Below are 16,242 nucleotides of genomic sequence, written 5' to 3'. Positions count from 1 at the left end.
TACTACTACCACTTCGACTGTATTACATTGAATCGAATTGAATTGAAAAATAATATCGTTGATAGTCCGTTGCGTAAAATGTCCGGTCGGAAATTATTATGGAAAAAAATATACAGAACTGTTCGGTTTTTTATTTTCTATATCCACAATATATACGGATTTTGTTGTTTGTCATCGTTCAAATGTATGATATTGAATCACAAACATACAATATCGATTTGGCAATGGACACTTCATTGAATATTCTATTTGTTGGTCGGCTAGTATTGGATTTGCTTTTTTATTATTTATTTTTTTGCTTTAACAATCTTATTTATTTTGTCATAACTAAATAAGATATCGCTTTCTCTCTTTCACTTACAAAAAGTGTCCCATCGACAATAATCATATGGATGATACTGCAGATGATGTTTGTGATAATGATGATTCTAGTGAATAATGGCAATCATATCGATTGAATCTGCAATATTTATCATTATTTTTGATGATTTCAATCATTAATACGATCATCACTTATTGACTATGGATTTTTGTTTTTTTTTCTGGATAACAAACAAACAAACAAACAGAAAAAATGTGATAATCGAGAACTGATATTATTATTTAATTTTCATATATAATAATACTGATTCGGTGGGATATCATCATCGACCATTGGTCAAATGAAAAAATAGCCGAACGTTAATCATGAAAAAAATAAACAAAACAAAAAACAAAATTCTGAATTCAATGCAATATGTTAATCAAAACCATTATGGTTACAACAAAATATTGACAAAAAATAACTAAGATAATCTTAGATCATAAATCAATAGTTGGAAATTATATTTTATTCGAACCAATCTCTGCTTTTCTTTATTTGCAGTTTCAATCGTTCTGGTAAGATTCAACATTTAATAATATTAATCCATAAAATAATAGATTCGCATAGTTTAGATAGATAAAAACAACGTACATTTTCAATAAAATCAAAATAAAAAAGAAAAACAATCGCTAAATAGAATACAATTCAAATGGAATCTTTTTGTATAATTTTGACAAACATAACAATAATAATTAACTAATCAAAAGTATCGTGACAATAATTGAGAGAAGAAAGAGAACATCGAGGAAGTTAATAGAGAAGAATAATTGATGTGAAAAATTATTATCAAAACAATATGGTCGTGTGAGCAATGAGGGAATTAAGATTAAGATCAAGAATTTTCGTTATTGATAAATGTTGTCTGTTGTAGACCTTCTGTAATAACAAATATGATGTTGATGATATTCAATATGATAAATATTAGTAAGAATTATCTGATAAAGATTTGCTCTTTATTGCGCAATAGAAATTCCGTAAAACTATTGATTGCTGTAATAGAATCCAATGATGAATCCAATGTTTGATTTGTTTTGTTTGACCATAATAAATTTGGTCCGAAAACAATGGCCAAATTCGATGCAGTCATTTTGTTGAATTCTGAATGGTCCATTACTTTGACTAAAAATTCAATGATATATTTGAGTAGCTGTATGGAATCAAATGATAGAATTAGTCAAATGTTGAAAAACTAATTATAACCTACTTGATAATTTGGTTCCGGTAGACGATTAAGGACTAGATTCTTTGCAAAGGATAATTTTTCTTGACGTTGTTCGGGTGAAGGTCCACCAGATATCTGTTGAAAATTAATTATATCTTCATACAATTGAAACGTTAAAAGTGGTTCTGGTAATTCGCGCAAAAATGATTTCACAATAACGGCAGCAACATGAACAGTTGATTCGAGCGACATCTCGGTGTTAGCAATCAAACTTTCGAAATTGACATTTTCACCCAAATTGAATGATTGTTGAACATTTTTTACGATATTAACTTTGGCCGAACGTCGAAATACACCTTCCACATCCAATGATGAATCTTGTTCCAAAAATTTGACACATGTTCTAATTGTTCGCGGTATCGGATCACCCCCATTCTGCTCAATTAGACTTTGTGATGGCAAAAATTAATTTACTTTATACTTTCAGAAAATTGGTTAACACTTACACATCAAGTGCTACACGAAATTGTTGAGTGTTCGGATATGATACACAAGAACGGTTCAATGAATTGTTACTGGCACTACTTTTAAATCGTCCAAACACACGAGATTTAAGCTGTTTTTTATCATGACTGGTTGATTTACCATCATCATCAAAAAGAAAGAAATTCGAAATAAATTAGGAGAGAGAAAAAAATAGGGATTGTTTAAACTTACTCGAAAACTGATTGAGGGATATGTATCCGTTCTAGATGTAGATGAGCACGTAATTCATCGAGATGATTTATGTAATGGAGTTTTCGGCCAAATTTAGCCGATAAAAATGGGCGAAACAATTGTAATACAATGCGAATGAATGATGTTGGATGAACGATAAATAATTCTTTTAGATTCTTTTTATATTTACGATCAAAAGCTCGATATGCTTGCCATAGCCAACCGAATGATGGTTTATTATCGCTTGTTAATCCTTGATGAAAATAGACAAGTGCATAATCATTTTCAACATATCGATCCAATGTACGTAAAAGATATCTAGTAATAGAAATTTTTAAATATTTAAATTTAATTTTTTTCCAAAACAAAAATAGACAAATAACAACAATCGATAGGATGAGAAATAAAATTTTTAGTTAATTACGTCTAAAAATATCATTAATCGAATCATAATCAAAACTTGTTATCAAAATTAATATTAATTATAATTATCATCATTACATTATAATTAGTAATTAGATCAATGATCATGATTCAGGTAGCGTTATCTTTGTTTAAGGTGTTTCTCTCTTTTTCTTCCAAACATATCTCATAGATCATCATCATCATTAAATTATCAAATTACAATAGCAACAAACGAATTGAATTGAATGAAAAATGAAACATTCAGAAAAAAGCAAGATGAAATCAGTGAATTCAAGATTCGAGAGTAGAAAAACAAAACAAAAAGTGAAATGTAATGATCATCATCATCTTCACAGGTAAAGGATTTCGGTTGCGTGCTAGTTCAAGACAATCATATAATATCTTCAGTGTATCATCATAATCATCATCATGATCAATGAGGCGTTAAAAGTAGATCAAATTGAACTTATCATGATTTTTTAAACAGCAACAACAACGAATATAAAGAAAATAAAATTGTCAACAATTTCTACATTGAACATATGGTTATGTTCATATATCTTAACTGTATACCTGAAAAAAATAGGACGACATTTCTTTCTTGAAAATAATAATAATATATCCATATATTAAATGAGAAAAGATTCATTCATTCATTCATTTGTTTGATCACAGTAAAAACCAAAATAAAAAAAAACTGAATATAGCGTTCATCTTCAATGACCATGTTGATAATAATGATGATGATCATCATCATCATCATCATCTTAACGATGAACAACAAGAAAATGTCATCCAAATCCTATATATTCATGTTACATTCATAACTTATCATATTGCATAACTAACAAGTTTAAAAAAAGACAACAACAACAACAACTTAACAAAAATGAATTTTTTTTCGACATTCAAATTAGCATTCACCAACAATGCTAGATAATTGTTATATTTTATATCAGCATAGGTCACGAGATTATTTTCCATATATTTTGTTTCGTTAGAAAAACCAAAGAGAGAGAGAAAGAGAGGAAAAAAGATTAAACAAATGTTTACTATATTTATAGTTTGTTAAGGTATACAACAAAAAAAAAAAACAATCAAAATTTTAAATGATTCTCTATAGTAGATAGGTAGAAAAAAGAATCTACAATACACACATACACATATGTATCTGATATGATGATTGTAGTCTAAAAATAAAAACAGTTCATTATAATGATGATGATTGGTTAGTTGGTTGGTTGGTTATATAATCATGATAATGGCAATAAAATTAGTCAATATTAAATATAATGGCGACAATGTAACAATGAACAACAACAAAAAGAAGATTATGATATTTTTTTTTTGACCAGAAAATGGAAATAAAATCTACTACTAGTTAGCTAACCTAGAATTGATGATGATAATAATCATGTTCATGAATGATTACAATGATGATATACATTCATTCAAACGTCAACATTTATTGATGAACAAACGAGGGGAAGAAGAAGAAAAAAAAACCTCGACTATGATATTTATTTTGTTTTGTTTGGCTGTTTTGTTCGACAAAAAACAAAATTGATCATTCCATCAACAAAAACAAAACAAACAAGGTAATGAAAATGATCGATTTATGTACCGAAAAGCAAAAAACCAAAGTCAATATGAAAAAAAAGATCAATTTCAAATATAATTCTATTGTTTATTATATTTTCGCTACTGTCAAATAAAAATAAACAGTTTTTTTTTTGGTTGAAAATGATCTCTATTTAACAAAGGGTGAGATTGTTATATCACAACCCAAAAAAACAGAAGCCCAGTAATAATGATGATGATTATGATTTGAATAATAACTTATTATTATCAACAATTCTTTTGGGTCAACAACAACAACATCTTTTTATTATTTGTTCAAATCATAAAAATTAAGCCCTTGATGATTTTGACTCAAATTGTGAACACAATCCATCAATATCATAATTATGTGTATTGTTCACATTTGATGATCATCATCTTGAAAGAATGGAGAAAGAAAAAAAAGATGATAACAAACACATTAAAAACACACACACGGACACTAAAATTTGTGTTAATTGAAAAATTTGAACAATAACAAAAAAAATCGTCAAAAAACATAAAAATCGAATGACTTTTTGTTGTTTTTTTCTTACTCAAACCATCATTCTGACCATTATCATTATCATTTCAAAGAATGAAAATAAAAAACGAAATTTCTGTGGGCCATTGGGATTGTCCCGCACATACACAAACACAAAACCGATTTGATTTTTGTTTTGTTTTGTTAGTTTTTTTTGAACATAAAATTCCTTTTGCACAAATATTTGAAAATCTGATTGAACTGGAAAAAAATCGTATTTTTCATAATCATTTATCGATAATCTTGAAATATTTATTTGTTTATTGTTGTTGTTCCAATATAGCTAAACTCTTTTTTTCGATCATAACATTGATGATGATGATGATGATCAAAATGAATGAAAACGATGATGGACAGAGAAAATAAAAATCATAAACAATACAATGGGAAGAAAATAAAACTAAATGATTTACAGTGATGATGATTATTATGGTGATGATGTGTATGAGAATGAGAGATAAGAAAAAAAACGAAAACTTTCGATTTCGAATAGCAGGAAAAAAAATGTCCGCATTATTATGATTAAGGATAAAGGATATTATAAAACGGTAGGTTACAATAAATAATGGTTTTGTGGTCTTTTTCTCTCAATTTCATTTTTCTTTCCAGGTCAATCATCGCTCAATCAATCAATAACACATAATAAATTTGCTAACAATTTATTCATTTTTTCACCATACTTTTTTTTGCAGATTATTATTAATCGATTGAATACAAATAACAACATACCTAAGAAATTTTGCATAATTAAATGTCTTATTTGATGGTAAACGACAAGCATAAATGGTTATAATTTTTCTTGCAAATTTATCATCACCAGCAACGCCAACAATTCCATGTTTAGTTATGTCATCAAAATTTTCATCACAATCGCCGCCGGAAAGGGCAAGATCAAATGCCGGATCTAATGGCGGTAATGATGTATATTGTTCACGTAATGCTTCTTCAAAATTTTCTTCCAACAATTCATCCGGTGAATGAAGATAGATGGATGAAACATCAATCGGAACGATCGGTGTTGATAATGATGATTGATTTTTAAGATTATTTAAACATTGAAGATTTGTTGGTCTTGTTGCCTGAATGGTCGATTGATTTTGTATCGAATGATCATCATTATCGTCATTGTAATTGTTCATATTCGATTGTTGTTGGTCATTATGATTTATATGATTATCATTGGAATTTGTTGTCAATTTTTCAAGGAAGCCATTCGAAATGGGAAGTTGAGATTTTGATGATGATTTATTATTATCACTATGATCCGAATCATTTTCATTATTATTATTGTTATTATTATTATCAGCATTATTTTCGTAGTATGAATCATCACGGATTTTATCACAATAAGGATGATCTTCATCATCATCATCAAAATGAGTGGTTGAATCGATACTGAACAATGGATTATCATCTAATATTAAAGATCCATCAACAATATCATCATCATGTACAATATGATGATGATAATTTATACAGGTACCGGAAACAATTGATGATGTAACAGGCACCACACCTGTACAAATATTATTCATTGTATCGTTAATATTATTATTATTATTATTATGATACATATAAAATGATTGAGTTGTTATTGATGTTGCTGCTGTTGTTGATATTGGTGTTGTAGTTGTTGCTAATTCAATCGTTGCTTTTGCTAATTCTGTATCATCAAACTCTAATGCTGGTTCATAATCAAGATCTTGTCCAGCTTCATTTCCTTGAAATGAATGGAGATTAGCTTCACTTTCATCGTCGATTAGATCGACACCAATACCATTAATTGTTGATGATGATGAAAATTGATGTGTCGATGTTGATGATTGTGATACTATATATTTTTGAAATAGAATAAATAAATAAAATTATAAAGGGTGTATAATACTAGACACTAAACAAAAAAATACAAACAAATAACAATAGAAAATGATGAAACCAGAAAAGAGAGGAAAAACACAACAAGGTATTATAGATAAACAAAAGGAAAAAGAGAAATATTTTTGGCAAAATAAAAACTGTAACAGCATGATGATAATCATCATCACATGATTATGGAAACACTTGGGTGATTATCATCAAGAAAAAAAAACAGATTACATTATGATTATGTTTTTTTTGGTTATTTTTTTTATTGGAAATCTTTGTATCCATAGTTAAAACAGCACTTACCTCTTGGATCGAACGTTGTTGGTGTAGCTCTTTCCATTGTTGTCATTGTTGTTTTTTATTATTTGGATTTTTCAACAATTTCAAAGTCGTTTATGTAGTGGTGATGAAAAAAAACAAAAGGAAGTAAATAAGAAATTATTGATCGATCGATCGATGACTTCGATTCAAGCCATAAAGTGAGAAAAACTAACACATCATTTTTCTTTTTGATAATGTCAAAACAAAGCCGATTATTATTATTATTTTCCAATAAAATTTCAAGTCTTAATATTAATCATCATCATCATATCAATTGTTCGTTACATCACCAAGAAACAGTTGTTTTTTTATCGGCTTTTCGAAAACAGAAAACAAAAACAAAAAACATCGGGATCAATATTGAAGTGAGAAAAATGGACATGAAATGTTTTTTTTTTCACAAAATATCTCTCTTGACTATTCGTATCATCAGTTGACCACTGTGAAGAAAATTCATATTGATAATTTAATGTTGTTGTGGTGGAGATGTTGGTGTCATAATTTAATAATAACAATCACTATCATCATCATTATAATTATATAATGTTTTTCCTATTTATGTATTCGCACTTCGTTGATTCAATTGATTATATACATTTGCATAACATAACGAAATTTCAAAAAAAACAAATTTGTAAATTTGAATATTTTAAAAAAAATAAAATTATTGAAATTGATCAAAACAGAATTGAAAAAAAAATTAAATTTGTTGATTCATTTGTATGATGATTAATACTTTTTGGCTTTGGTGATAATGATTAATTTGGTGATGATGTTTCAATTTGTTGATTTAATTGAAAAATTGTTTGTTGTTTTTTTTTGGTAAACAAAACGGAGATCCATTCGGTGGTAAACATTAATTGAGAACAAAGTTTGGTGATGAAATAATGTAATCGTATTTGGATAAAATAAAGATTATGTTGTTGCAATGGAATTAGACAAAATTTTATCTTTCGTTGAATAAATGATTAGAGAAAAAAAATGATGTCAAATCTTTTCACCATTGCATATCAAACTGTCATTTAATACGATTTAAAAATGAACACTTTTTTATCATTATCAAAATTCTTTTTTGGATATCATTAGAGTTGAGATTGCGGTAAATTGTAAAAATGTTAATGATGATGATGATGAAAAATTGTCAATGTTTTGGTTGAATCATATGATTATGAAATGATTTAAAATTTCGAATGACGTTTAATGCTTGTTTTGGTTTGTTTTCCTTTTTATCTTCCTGTATCAAATAACGATGATGATAATCCTTTGTATCATATCGTCCCCGTGTACACTACGCGTTATAAGAAAAAAAATAGAGAAAAATGAGGTTAAAATTTAAATTTTTTTTGTTGAGAATATAAATTATATAAATAGACAAACAAATGAAAGAATTAAGAAAGCAAAAATCAATTTACATCTCAATTCAAATATTCAATTTTGGATTTATGATGATAATGATCTTATCATTTTGATTTATCAAGTAATCTGTGAGATAGAGAACAACAACAATAATAACGATGAATATGCATAGTAAAAATTTTGGTTTAAATTTTTTTATTTATTCAAAAAATCAGAATGGAAAAGTTTTTGTTTCGTTTTTGAAAACTTTTCTTTTGTTGATGATTGGTTCAATTCCTGACCTACTCAATTTAGCAATGTGAATATTTTAGTATTTCAAGCAAAATCAATACTGATGACGAAAAACAAAGTTAAAGTTTGGAACAAATCAGAAAACAAGTGTGAAAATGAAATTATAATGTTTTTTTTTGTACTATCGATGATACAAATTTCTATTTGAATGATTACAATTTCAAGAAACAAGCGTAAAAAAAACAATAACATGTGACAATGGGTGAATATTTTCTGGCTGTTTTGGTTTTTCACACATTCAAATCAACAACAAAAAAAATTGAATCATCGAACCATAAATTTTGGGAATTGTTTTTGTTGAAATGTATAGATTTCCGTCGTCGATGACGCTTGTATTTTTATTTGATTCTTTGAATATCAACATAGTGATTTTATATTGTGTAAACATTGATTTCTATTTTACTATGGTGACAAAATTTTTTTTTCGTTGTTGTTCTCTCTCAATCTCTATATCATTATTTCAAAAAAATTATTTTTCCGTTAACATTTTATTGTCACCATGATGATTTTTTTTTGGTTGACTGTTTGTTGTTTGGAAAAAGTTTTTGTATATCAGTAAGTCAGTTAATTTGTAACTACCACCACCACCAACAACAACAACAACACTACTACCCAATGTTTAAAACAGGATAAAGATATTGCCAATTGTCAATTTAATGAATATTTGTAATGGGCGTCTGTATTGTATCATTTCGCCAAACGTTATTAATAACGACAATAGCCAATGTCTATTTGTAATGACAAACCAAAGTAACATTGGATATAGCAACAACAAAAATTCAAAGTAAATTGTCATTGGATATCAAAAAAAGAAAAGGAAATAAAATCAATGTGAATAAGCATGTTTTTTTTTGGTTACATCATCAATGATCAATTTAAAAATGGACGATTTGACCATGATTTGATAATTGATTTTCATTCGTTTTTCTTATTATTGTTGTTTAGCTTTGTTAAACTTCTTTTTTTTCAAAATAGAATTACCATTCATTCTTAAACCCCAGATTTTCTGACAATAAAACATGTCATTAAAATTTTCTAATGGTTTTTTCTCTCGATCAAACACGTTCACATCAATTGCAACAACAAGTTTAACTTTTTGAATTGACTAGATTCTAAGCCAGGCAACAAAATATGATGATATATTTACGTGTTTAAATCTGTTTTCACTATTACCATCATCAATATAATGATCATAATGAATTAATCAGAAAAAATAGAATATTTATGAAAATGTAAATGTCTGTTGAATAATTGAATCAAACTTAGCCACAAAAAAAACAAATTTCATGAACAATATTTTAATATAGCGAAATAAAATCATTATGATGAAAAAAAACATTACGAAAAACGATTGATGGATAAGGTTTCGTTGCTGTTGTTGAAAAAATAGCCCTAATAACTGGCACATAACATCAACAACAACAACAACAAAACATGATGATGATGATAATAAACAGTTATTCATCATTTGGCTACTATGTTAATGATGATGATGATGAAAAAAGAAATTTTCATTCAATTCAGCAATCATTGTGAATAATGTAAAAGAAAATGATGAGATTTTTTTTTATTTCACTTATATAATGATGAATACAATTGACAATATAAAATGTGTATAGATGTGATGCCAGTGGTATACTATATTATTATAATTGAAAAAAAAATGTTTGTTTCATTATATGTGTGCTACTGGAAAAAGAAAAGAAAAGAAAAATTATCACCAAATGCAATACATTTTCACAGAATGAGGACAATGTTTTTTCGTTCTGATGCTTGATGATCATTTTGGTTGGTTGAATGGATGGATTTTTTTTGTTTTGACTGTTGTCACTGGAATTGAATTGAATTTCAACTGAATTGAATTGAAATGAATGGATATAAATCTTTCTCCACCAAATGTTTAGCCATTCGTAACAAAAAAAAAAAGAAAAGAAAAAATGTTCAAAGTACATCGACCATATGATGATCATTAAAGAAAAAATGATGAAAATGAATAATAATCATTTGTCATTTGTATGGATATGACAATTTTTTTTTGTTTTTTTTTGTTTCGTTGCTTTACTCCCTCAGAAAAAAGTTGGTGTTTTTTTCATTCAAATTTTGTGAGAAAAAATATTTTGTATCCATCATTTTTGAATATATGAAGGATTTGTTTTTCTTTTTGTAAATCCAAACAAAAATGATCAAATCATTTTTTCAAATGTAATGTCTGGATATTTTTGATTATTGATTCTGTTAGTTAACAATTTCTGCTAATGATTGTTTGTTTGGTAATAGAAGAAAAACGAGAACGAATTTTTCATCATCATCATCATTGATGAATGATCATAAAAATAAATATTATTTCACGACAAACTAGCCAAATAAAAGGATTATTTTTATGGGGTTTTTTTCTGTTCATCAAATGCATTATGTAATGTTTTTCATATTTCAAATTATTCATATTTTCATTCACTTTCTCTATATGATACAAAAAGATGATCCGATTGAAATGAAAGTAGTCGTTGTTGTCCAATAAGGCTAAAATGATGATGATGATGATGACGCCATTCCATTAATGGATTGACAATGTTGACAATGAAAATAAAAATGATTTACAGGTCATTTTTGGCTCTTTAATTTTAATTATATTTTTTTTATAAAAAACAAAAACAAAATTTATAAACAATTTTCACTTTTTTTTTGTGTTTCTTCAACCATTTATTAACATAATCATGATTATTATAATAATGATGTGATTCAATGAATCTTGTCTTATATCATAATGATCATGATGATAAATGTTGAAATATTTTTCAAATAAAACTAATTTCCCCTGTTTGGTGGGAATTGACATAAACTAAATTGTCCATAAATAGTCATTATGATAATAATTTTTAAAGTTTTGTTTCACTTACTTTTCAAATTTTAAAAGTCGTCATTATTTCCTTTTTGTTTGGTCAATGTTTTTTTTTGAAGAAAAACAAAACAAAACAAAAAACCTTGATAATAAGGATGATGTAAATGATGTTAATTTATTCACTCAATGATATCTAGGCCCAGAAAAAAGAACTATGTTTGATATAATGAATAAATGAAACGATGACGATAATAAAACCCACTAAAAAACAATTCACAAAACCAGGATTTTGTTGGAACTACCAATTTGGGGAACCAAAAAAAAAAAAAAAACAAAAAACAAAAACAAACAAACATCAAAACACACAATTTTTCTGATATATCAAAAAGACCCAATAGAGACCGGGTAAAGAATACAATTCATTCGAATGATAGAAGCATAACAGAAAGGAATCCCGTGCCAAAATGAAAATTTTTTTTTGTTTGTTGTTGTGCATGTTTCGAACGTTTGATACAAACAACAACACACCACAGAACAGAAATGTGTCGAATAGTAGACGAACAGACGATAAAATGGTTAAAAGAAATTCCGCATTTTTTTCGCCAATATCAAAAAAAAAATGAGAAAGTTATCCAATATTTTCTCTCTCTAACTTGGTCTATTTTTTTTCTTGAAACAAACTAATCATCATCATTTATATATACGAATTCAAGAAAAATAAAAGTAAGTAGAATTGTTTATAGTGTGTGTGTAGGACTTTTTCTATATGTTATCAATTGAAATAAAGAGAGCATTGAGCTTTATTGAAGAGTACAAAAAACAGAGAATAAGATTGAGAGAAACATCAAAAGAGATGGAGATAGTGAGAAACATAAAAAAAAATCTGACAATGAAATGAAAATTTTACAAGATTATATAGCTGTTTATCAATATGTTTTAAGAAAAAAGATTCGAAATATAACACAGATAGTTTAGTTAGGTTAGGTTGATGATGATGACTAGGACTTTAAAAAAACGGTTTGGAAACTTGTTGCATTAAAAAAAATCCAAAAAGAAATATCACCAATTTTTGGAAATAAAGACATTTTTATTATTATTCATTTTTTCCTGAGGAAAAAATTTCATATTTTTTCTATAAGAAAGATAAAAAACCTTTTTTTTTAAAAAAAATACATATCCCGTTTTATGATAATGATGATAAAGGCAGCTATAAATTGATGGTAGATTTCGACAACAAAAAAATCCTTTCACCGAAATATCCGGCTAACGTGTTTTATTTAGTTCATTTTCCTTAAAATGATATATGTGAACCACAATCAAAATTGAATGAATGGGTGTGTAAAAAAAAATTTTGTTGTATAAAAACGGAAAGGCAAATTTAAATTTGAAAAAAATGAAATACATGAATTGAGAATGGGAAAAGTGACAAATTTTTATATCGGAAAAAATGATGACAATTGACAATAGATGGTTTTTTTTCAGTTTGAGTGTGCCATATGTACGATGTTTTTTTTCCCATTAGAATTTCTGTATAATCACCTTACGTTCCGGATCATAACGATAATTTTGCATCTTAAATGATCGACTTTCATAAAGATTTTTCAGATGATATATTTCCAATTGTCGTGCCTATGATTTTTTTAAAGAAAGAAATTTTTAAGCTATACAAAGGAAAATAATCTAAATAAAAATCACTTACTCTTTTAGAAAATTCGGGTTCACTAATTTCAACTTTTTGAATGAAATCATCATCAATAGGATCATCACCTTTATTACGACGTGATAGATTTCTTCGTAAAAGAATCTCTTCATGAATCATTTGTCGAAGTAAAGTAAATAATAGATCGGTATTTGAACGTGAAAAATATCGGCTAAAAGTCTATTAATTAATGTAAATTAATTGATTAAATTTTAATTTTTTTTAAAATTATTATTAAACATACCTTTGTCATTGTTTTTTGGACACTATTTTTTTGTGTTTCAATAAAGCTATCAATAATAGTTTGAATGGCCAAATTAACATCATTTTCACCGACAGCATCACGTAAATGCATACGAGCATGTGCTTCTGCACAACGAATTATACTTTCAATATGACGTACAGTAATTGGAATCGAACCGGTCAACATTGATTCCCGACGTAATTCGGAATATAATTTTGTAATTTTATCTTTATCAATTTTAGCTAATCTTGGATGAATGCGTTGTCGAGCATAGATAATATATTTACGTAATAAATCCTGTGGTATTAATTCAAGATCAGATGATGTAACTTCATTCATCTGTTCTTGGGTGTTCATGTTTTCAATATTATCCACTAAATCGTTCATTTGATCTTGAAGATTAGCATCTTTAACTTTTTGTCGATCTTCTTCAGTAGCATGCGGATGATGACGAATGTGTGATCGTACAACAAATTTTGCCAATTGTTCATCAGCATATGGATCGACAACATCACGAACAGGACAGATAATATCAAAACGTGAAATGATCGGTTCGGTTAGGTCGACATTTTGTGCAAATGTTAGACCAACATCATAACGTCCACCATTTGGATTAGACGCAGCTATTACAGAACAACGAGCCTGTAATGAAGCTACTATGCCTGCTTTTGAAATTGATATCGATTGTTGTTCCATAGCTTCGTGAATCGAAGTTCGATCTTGATCACTCATTTTATCAAATTCATCGATTAGGCAAACACCTCGATCGGCCAAAACTAATGCTCCAGCTTCTAGAGTCCATTCTCTTGTCAATGGACTTTTATGTACCGAAGCAGTTAAACCAACAGCCGACGCACCTTGACCAGTCGTGAACACAGCACGTGGAGCAATTTTGGATAAATATTTTAGAAATTGTGATTTAGCCGTACCAGGATCACCACAAAGCAATACATTTATATCTCCTCTGATTCGATGTTTATCACCAGGATTTTTGGATTCTCCACCAAACAATGCTAATGCCAAAGCACGTTTAACTTTTTTGTGACCATAAATAGATGGACCCATTGATGCAATAATACGATCAGCAATTCGATAATCTTTAGCCAATTTTAAAATCTCTGATATATCATCATCAGTAATGGAAATCGCTGCAGACCAATTATCTTTGCGAAGAACATGATTACCAAGAATAACAGTAGAAAAAACGGGAAATCCGTTTGCAATATTTAACGATCCATCATAGGAATTGGAATAAACACCAGTCACTTCTACTTCATCACCAGGACGGCATGAATCGCATATATCACCCAAAAGAATAACATCTTTAGATCGTGGAATACGACCAGCAGAAACTTTTCCTGGTGCTTCTTGAATGGTTATTCGTTGATAATTTTGATAAATAGTTTCTTCCATGTTCAAAGAAAATGGTCCGTTACTTTGGCATTCTGGACAAGAACCGGGTCTCGTTTCGGATAATTGTGTCTGAACGAACGGTCCAAGAACATAATGACATTTAAGACAATCATATTTTGAAATAGATAATTGTGGTAAAATAGATGTAGCCGAAGTGATCACACCGTGTGTACGGACTAATTGATTAAGATGAAGTTGTCGCAATGAACGTATATCTTCAAGCAATGGTAAATGACTGATTCGTACATAAATCTCTTTAGCGATTCGACTATAAGCCGGATACATTTTCAATACAATTTCTTTGGCAGCAGCATTAAAAATTTCAAACATTTCAAGTGGTGCATCTGGTAAAAAATAAGCAAGAATTTGTTCTTTAGCGGCCAAAATATGATATTCTACTTCGAATGATTGACGATTATCTTCGACCATTGATTTAATTTTATCCCGATAAATAAAACGATTACGATCATCACAAGTATTAATGAGAAATTCTTTAAAACGATTGAAAATTTCACGTTTAGGAGCCATTTGTACGACCCAATCTCGAACGGAAAGTCCTCGAGTATCTTCAAGATTTTCGATCGATTCTACCATTCTATCATCATCTTCTAGCTCACCGAAAATTTCAGCCGTACGTCTTGAAAATCTTTTCTTCTTCGACGGTTGATCAGTAGCAGCCGTTTCAGAAATTTCCGATTCATCATCATAGATATCTAAACCACGTCTCATGCGGCCAACGACTCTACCTTCAACTTTATCACGTTGCCGTAATTCTTCTTCAGCAGCACGTCGACCATCGACTGATAATTCAGAATATGAAGCATCATCCAATTGATCACGCTCATATACATCCAATTCTGGCCTTGGTAAATAATCACGTTCAAAATCATTGCCAAATAATTCTTCGCCACTTTCTTCACCATCATCTTGATCACGAATATTACCATCACGAACAATGCGTTTTGATTGACGTTGTGAATCATCTACTTCGGATGTGGCATCATTAAATAATCGTTCCACTTCATCATGATATTCGGCATCCATTAATTCATCTTCAGTTCGTTCTTGAAATGGACGATCCGGCGATACTAATTGATCCAAAATATTATCCGTATCTTGACTGGATGAATCCATTTTATTTGATGTTTATGAAGGAAAAATTTATAAAAACAATTCTTTCGTTTTGAAGAAAAATTTAAAAGGAGACTAAATTTCAGGCAGCTGCAGCTTTAGCATAACAAAATCAGAGTCTTTGTCTGTGAAAAATTTGGCGCGATTTTATTCGCTCAACAAACACAGACCTTTTAATCGATCCCGTTCATATACAATGTTTTAATAATTTTTACGAACAACAAAAAAAATTTAAAAATTTGAAAAATACTAAAATTTTATTTACAAATTATTCTTTACGATTATGCATCA

General features: G+C 28.5%; 2 protein-coding genes across 2 annotated transcripts; both read right to left on the bottom strand.

Annotated features, from left to right (window-relative positions):
• Positions 1-577: 577 nt before the first annotated feature.
• LOC113797575 (rho GTPase-activating protein 1-like) lies at positions 578-6,338 on the bottom strand. The gene is given in 6 exon segments (XM_075825250.1): positions 578-1,511; positions 1,569-1,974; positions 2,033-2,158; positions 2,244-2,561; positions 5,521-6,044; positions 6,047-6,338. Coding segments are annotated over 6 exon segments (1,749 nt in total). The 5' UTR covers positions 6,206-6,338; the 3' UTR covers positions 578-1,295.
• Positions 6,339-7,093: 755 nt separating this feature from the next.
• Positions 7,094-16,089, bottom strand: Mcm2 (DNA replication licensing factor Mcm2). The gene is made up of 4 exons (XM_027348599.2): positions 13,408-16,089; positions 13,164-13,343; positions 11,523-13,093; positions 7,094-8,266 (listed from the first exon to the last, which is right to left on the bottom strand). Exons 1-3 carry the CDS (start codon positions 15,952-15,954, stop codon positions 12,983-12,985), a joined length of 2,838 nt encoding a protein of 945 aa, XP_027204400.1. The 5' UTR covers positions 15,955-16,089; the 3' UTR covers positions 7,094-8,266; positions 11,523-12,982.
• Positions 16,090-16,242: the final 153 nt, after the last annotated feature.

The sequence above is a fragment of the Dermatophagoides pteronyssinus genome, unplaced genomic scaffold (assembly GCF_027571235.1).
Source record: "Dermatophagoides pteronyssinus isolate colony J.1.1.1.1 unplaced genomic scaffold, Derpt_VIB-CSIC_2022.12 sq0003, whole genome shotgun sequence".
In the NCBI taxonomy this organism is placed as follows: Eukaryota; Metazoa; Arthropoda; class Arachnida; order Sarcoptiformes; family Pyroglyphidae; genus Dermatophagoides; species Dermatophagoides pteronyssinus.
Note: the sequence above shows the minus strand (reverse complement) of the source record. Positions and strands in the feature narration are given on the sequence as shown.

What these genes read in the sequence shown, in the direction of transcription:
- Mcm2 (XM_027348599.2), bottom strand. Translation starts at nt 15,954, where the DNA reads ATGGATTCATCCAGTCAAGATACGGATAATATTTTGGATCAATTAGTA. An exon ending in TCCAAAAAACAATGACAAAG is followed by an intron (nt 13,344 to 13,407) that starts GTATGTTTAATA and finishes ATTAATTAATAG; the next exon opens with ACTTTTAGCCGATATTTTTC. An exon ending in AACCCGAATTTTCTAAAAGA is followed by an intron (nt 13,094 to 13,163) that starts GTAAGTGATTTT and finishes AAAAAATCATAG; the next exon opens with GCACGACAATTGGAAATATA.